The sequence below is a fragment of the Castanea sativa genome, chromosome 11, assembly GCF_040712315.1.
Source record: "Castanea sativa cultivar Marrone di Chiusa Pesio chromosome 11, ASM4071231v1".
In the NCBI taxonomy this organism is placed as follows: domain Eukaryota; kingdom Viridiplantae; phylum Streptophyta; class Magnoliopsida; order Fagales; family Fagaceae; genus Castanea; species Castanea sativa.
In genome coordinates this window covers 62,532,497-62,539,013 of record NC_134023.1, presented here as the reverse complement: position 1 = coordinate 62,539,013, position 6,517 = coordinate 62,532,497, and the positions used below count along the sequence as shown (strand labels likewise).

At 31.9% G+C, this 6,517-nt stretch overlaps 1 protein-coding gene across 1 annotated transcript; it reads right to left on the bottom strand.

The window, feature by feature from the left end:
- Positions 1-2,829: 2,829 nt before the first annotated feature.
- Positions 2,830-3,548, bottom strand: LOC142616892 (uncharacterized). The gene is made up of 2 exons (XM_075789647.1): positions 3,224-3,548; positions 2,830-2,864 (listed from the first exon to the last, which is right to left on the bottom strand). Exons 1-2 carry the CDS (start codon positions 3,546-3,548, stop codon positions 2,830-2,832), a joined length of 360 nt encoding a protein of 119 aa, XP_075645762.1.
- Between the last annotated feature and the right edge of the window lie 2,969 nt (positions 3,549-6,517).

Genomic DNA, 6,517 nt, shown 5'->3' with positions numbered 1-6,517 from the left:
TTCTATATAAATTCTCATGCCCTGTTTTGGAAGTAAGTGGAATTTTTTTTAATATTTTGTTTACCTAGTTGAGTTTTGTTTTTCTGGAAGTTGTGTGATTGATGATGATTAATATCAATGAGAATTGGCAGGTATGGGACAAATGTATATTATCTGATCCTGGTGTCCATCAATGATTTGGAAATTATATCAAGCAAAAGACTTCTCAAACCATCTCTTGATGTTATTAGATCGGAAGATGAATGAGGTTTTTGTTTCTTTTTAAGCAAGAGGTTTCTGTTTTTGACATGAAGAGTCTGTATCTTTAAGATAAAAGGGGCATTGCCTTGCGAGTAATGTTCTCAAAATATGGGAATTTATATGGTGGTGTATGTATTTTTTTTTAGATATTTAACTAGTACCCTTTTATCTCTAGAGCTTCAGGCACTTTGTGCATAGGGAGTTATTGATTAATCTACAAGACTCTTAGTTGGTGGTACTTGTTGTTACTTGTAAGTCTAAAGCATAGAAGTCTTTTAGTTTTGTTATATTATTGGGTAAGAGTAAAACATGTAAACCAATAGTTATTATTTATTTATTTACTTATTTTTATGTAGAGGAAATGTGATTCTAGATCTTCTTCGATAATAAGAGATATATAATAATATTACCATTGATTTGATATTTATAATTAGTTCATTAATAATAATATTTCGAATTGGTTAATTTTTATTTTTATTTAAAAAAAATAAAACTAATTGGAAGAAAACTCCAAATTGCCATTGAATTTATATTGGTTACAAATTTGATAATTCAAATACTTACAAATTCGTTGATTTTTTTCGTAAAAATGATTCAAATTTGAGTGGGCAAAAGCCCAAAACTACAAGCCCAATAGTGCGCCCAAATTGGTAATCCAAACAAAAATTGATTGAACCGAATTCAATCGGACCAACTTGTCCACTCTACCTTTTCGGTCTATTATAGTCTAGAGAGCCCAATAACCGAAATTACCACCTAAATCATTAGTTTTATTTGGCCAAAATACAAAACTCACCTTCTAAATTTCATATTTTTTCATTTTAGTTCTTTAAGTTTGAGTTTTGTCATTTCAGTAATCTAAGTTTCATTTATTTCCAAGTGAGTCATCGGTTGGTATTCTGTTAGTTGCTGTCGTCCATTAACCAAAATAACGCCGTTTTGGATTTTCTTTGTAATTTCTTAATTTCAAAAAAAAAAAAATGAAAAATGTTAATTAAAAACAAGAAAGGTAAAGGGCTCATGGGAACAAAGTCATTCCTAACCCACTGAATATATTAAAAAAAAAAAAATTATAGTAGAGCTTTTCTAGGAAAAAAAAAATAGAACTTTTTGGTTCTAACCTTTGAGACAATCGCTTGTAGCAACTCATGGTGATTTCTGAGAAAATTACGCTTATTTAGTACCGGGTAGCTCTCAGTTATGTATCTCTGATATTGTTCTCAACATCACTTTAATTTCTTTTTAAATTTATTTTCTTTGGTGATATTTGGCTGAGTATATGAGAATAGAGAGCTATGCTGAGAAATAGATCAAGAGCAGTGACCGGCAAGCAATCTTATTCAAAGCTCTTATAGCAAAAGGTATCTTAGTGGGCTAGGAACGACATCGTTCCCTGAGCCTTTTAGTTTATGTTTTGTTTTTGTTTTTGAATTAAGATTTTTTTTTTCAGTTTTTTTTTTGAAATTAAGAAATTAAAAAAAAAAAATCCAAAACGGCATCATTTTGGTTAATGGATAGCAGCAGTTAATAGAACACTAATGGAGGACTTAATTGAAAATGAATGGAACTTTGAGGACTGAAATAACAACACTCAAACTTAAAGAATTGAAATGAAAAAAAAAAAAAAAATTAAGGGGTAGTTTTGCATTTTGGCCTTTTTATTCTATGTCATAGTGATATATCAAATCTCTCACAAGAGATTGGCCTTACACGGTGATATATTAAATCCCTCACAAAAGAGTGGGTTATTCCCTTCTAGTTGTAGAGAAATTTGATTTATCAATGCCCGTAAACTTAAAGTATTCATAGCCCCAAAGAAGTTAAGTCCGTGGAAAAGTCTACAATTGGAAGCCCAAAAGCAATGAGGAATTGGAAGAGGCTTACCACAAGACCTCATACTCTTATTAATTCTTCAATTGTTGACGTGGAACTTGGGCAAAAAAGGAAGCAAGCAGAAAACATGAATAAGGAGACTATGGGTGTTAAGGGAGAAAAGAAACATAGAACTGTAGAGAATGAGCAATCTATTGTGTCAACTATGGGATTGATGGAGGTTGCAGGGCAACCATGCCGGGCATGAAGACACTCCTAAGATGGGAAAAAAAAAAAAAAAAAAAAAAAAACTCATCACTTTGATGTCCATGTAAATCAAGAAGGTGTCGTTTGCCATTTTTTCAAGTTTTCGGGGCATTCAAGTGAAAATTTGCTTTTCTTACAGTAATTTGGATTTTGAAATTTTTTCTTTGTTTCTTTACGTTTTTATTTTTTTATTTTTTTTAATGATGCAATCGTGCTACTCTAGCGTGTGCTAGTGTTGCGAAAAAAGAAAAAGGGGTCATATGTCCCTCTTTCTCTTCCCCATTGTATATCATATTTCTCAATTAATAAAGTCTACTATCATTTCCTCTAAAAAAAAAAAAAAAGTATTCATAGGAAAATGTAGATTTATTACTTTTTTTCAACATTTCTTATTAGTCACAGTAGAAAATTTTAATGATACAACGTTGAAGCATATGATATCCAAATTTATGCCATTTTTTCATCCGTAACTTACTAAAGTTGCAATTCATAGATTTGCAAGCAATCTCTTCATCCAAGATATGCTGCTGGTGGGACAAGGTACGCTGCAATAGATGTAATTAGAGATAAGCAAAACAAGTATAAATCCAAATTACGATTCATAAAATGACTGTAAGCAAAACAACTTTTATCTCATTTTTCAGAAATGTGAAAGCAACTTAAGCCATAGATCAAAGTGACCTCCAGTGAACCATTACAAATCAAAACTACAAAAACAAAAATGAATAATTTCCTTTTTATTTAAGTCAAATATAAGTTGAACTATGTATGTTTGGATTTACTTTTGTAGAAAACTTATTTGTTTATTTGTTAAAGCTGAAAAAAGTATGGTTATACATAAATAACTTTTGCTAATCTACCAATTCATTACCAGAAAAGGCTTCACATATATAGAGTTTCTTACCTCCACACGACCCAGGGGTCAATGGCCTGCCACAGAACTTTGCTACGAAGACCACTTTGTCCATGTCAAGCTGCTTCACAGTCTCATTGGTCACATGGCTGCATGCACATCGAATGTTTGCTTTATGGACAGCATTGCAGCATTGTGGAGATGGAGCTATCATTGGCATATTCCTTTGAACGAGCCTACCACAGTTGTTTACCAAATTCACCACATCAGCTTCACAACCTTGGCCAACAACCATGTTGTTGTCACTGGGAAAGAGAATCCCAGTAATGGCAAAGAAAGCCAAAAGGAAGATGTTGGAATTGAAGTGCATTGCCATATCTCTCACTTTGAATGTATGTGTAAGCTGGTTTGGTCCATTGAGTTGGTGAGAGGTGGTTTTTATAGGGAATTGGAGGGAAAGATTAGCATGAAACTTACCATTTGAGGAGTTGAGTCTTTCCAGGAACACAACAAAAAAATCATAAAAATTTCACAACATTTCCAAATTAGAATACTACCTCACACATGGATTATTGAAAATAAATCAATCAATTGCACCTTGTGATGTACCATATGTGAGGCGGTAGGCTAATTTAAAATTTTTGTGAATTTGTAATAAGCCTTCATTGTGTCCCTAGCTTTATTGCATTGAAATTGGAATCATTTTGTCCCGAAATATGTATTACTTATCATTTGTGGAGAGAGTCTATCGAGGAACGCAACAAAAAATCATAATGATTCCACAACATTTTCAAATTAGAATACTACCTCACATAGAGGTTATAGAAAACAATTAAATTAATTGCACATTGCAATGGATCATGTGTGAAGCGGGAGGCTAATTTTAAAATGTCATGAATTTGTAATAGAAATTTCATTGTGTCCTTAGCTTTATTACATTGAAATTGAAATAATTTTGTGGAGAAACCTATGTTACTTACATTAGGAATTATTTTGTGCAGAAACCTGTGTTACTTATCATTTGAGGAGCAAGTAGCATTGAAATTGGAATCATTTTATGTAGACACCTGAGTTAGTGAGTTACTTACCATGTGAAGAACGAGTCTTTCGATGAGTTGGTGAGGGGTGGTTTTTATAGGGAATTGGAGGAAAAGATTAGGATGAAATGTACCATTTAAGGAGTTGAGTCTTTCGAGGAACACAACAGAAAATCTTAAAAATTTCACAACATTTCCTAATTAGAATACTACCTCACACATAGATTATTGAAAATAAATAAATCAATTGCACATTGTGATGGACCATGTGTGAGGTGGTAGGCTAATTTAAAATTTTTGGGAATTTGTAATAAGCTTTCATTGTATCCCTAGCTTTATTGCATTGAAATTGGAATCATTTTTTCTAGACACGTGTGTTATTTACCATTTGTGGAGCAAGTCTTTTGAGGAACACAACAAAAAATCATAATGATTCTACTACATTTTCAAATTAGAATACTACGTCACACATAGGTTATTGAAAATAATTAAATTAATTGCACATTGCAATGGATCAAATGTGAGGCAGTTGGCTAATTTTAAAATGTCATGAATTTGTAATAAAATTTCATTGTGTCCCTAATTTTATTGCATTGAAATTGGAATCATTTTGTGCAGAAACCTATATTACTTACCATTTGGAATCATTTTATGCATAAACCCGTGCTACTTACCATTTGAGGAGCGAGTCATTTATTGCATTGAAATTGGAATCGTTTTGTGTAGAAACCCGAGTTACTTACCATTTGAAGAGTGAGTCATTTATTGCATTGAAATTGGAATAATTTTGTGTAGAAACCTGTGTTACTTACCATTTGAGGAGCTAGACTTTGGATGAGTTGGTGAGAGGTGGTTTTCATAGGGAAATGGAGGGAAAGATTAGGATGAAACTTACTATTTGAGGAGTTGAGTCTTTTTGAGGAATACAACAGAAAATCATAAAAATTTCACAACATTTCCAAAGTAGAATACTACCTCACACATAGATTATTGAAAATAAATAAATAACTCAATTGCACATTGTGATGGACCATGTGTGAGGCAGTAGGTTAATTTAAATTTTTTGTGAATTTGTATTAAGCTTTCATTGTCCCTAGTTTTTTTTGCATTGAAATTGGAATAATTTTGTTTAGAAATCTGTGTTACTTATCATTTGTGGAGTGAGTCTTTCGAGGAACACAACAATAAATCATAATGATTACATAACATTTTCAAATTAGAATACTACCTCACTAATGTCTCGGAAGCTTAAAGAAAGCACACAAGATACTCTCTTTGATGAGTAGAAACGAAACTGTTAGTTCCTAGGTAGTAAACTTCGAATCCATGAGGGGTTCCTTGAATTCACAAGGAGATAAACTAGAATCTACTAGAGAAAGCATTTGACAAAAGTCTGTATTTTATTAATAATAGTGTGATTTGCCTCTAACGGCTACAAAACATATAAATACTAAAAATAAAACCCAGGACGGCTAGGAAACGCCCAAAACCCTAATTCGCCCTAATTACATGATTAGATGACAAAATACCGAAATTTACCAAAAATGGAAAAATTGAGTTAAATGCAAAATCATAAACTATTGACTAGTCGTCCCAAAATATGCAAGCCTTATTCTGACTTTTGAGCAAAAAGCTATTAAGTTAACAAAAATTACTATAAATGCCAAAATTGCAGTTTTCAAAGCCTAAATGATGGAATTAGTCATTTTTTGAGGTACCTCGTGACAAAGTAATGACTATTGCTCAGAAGGCTGTATTTTTTAGATTTCTACTAGTACCTTTTTGCCTTGCGCGATTTAGGCGTGTTTAGGAGGCCTTTGCTTTTGATTTTCTAGGGCTTGGGCATGATAGTTTAAAAAAAAAAAAATAATAAATAACTAGACATGATTTTTTTGGGACATGGTTTTTATTTTATTTTTAATAAATTTGGCTAATTGTTTATTTTTTATTTGCCACTTTTTTGTTTTGATTGGGCATCACTCTTTAACAAGAGTATATGTGTAAATTTATTCAAACTCATTTTTTTTCACTCCCAACCAAACAAAAAGGAGAGAAATTAAAATATTTTCTATCCTCCCACTTTTCTACCCTTCCATCCAAACGGACCCTTTGTGTAGAAACTTAAATTACACATAGTGAGTCATTTGAATAGTGACTCATTACCATTTGAATAGTGAGTCATTATTGCATTGAAATTGGAATCATTTTGCGTAGAAACTTGTGTTACTTACCATTTAAGGAGTGAGCCTTTTGAGGAGCATAATAAAAAATCATAATAATTTCACAACATTTCCAAATTAGTATACTA

Bases quoted from the DNA above. Each gene is read 5' to 3' on its own strand.
- LOC142616892 (XM_075789647.1), bottom strand. From the start codon at position 3,548: ATGGCAATGCACTTCAATTCCAACATCTTCCTTTTGGCTTTCTTTGCC. The intron at 2,865-3,223 runs GTAAGAAACTCT...CATCTATTGCAG, and splicing joins GACCCCTGGGTCGTGTGGAG to CGTACCTTGTCCCACCAGCA.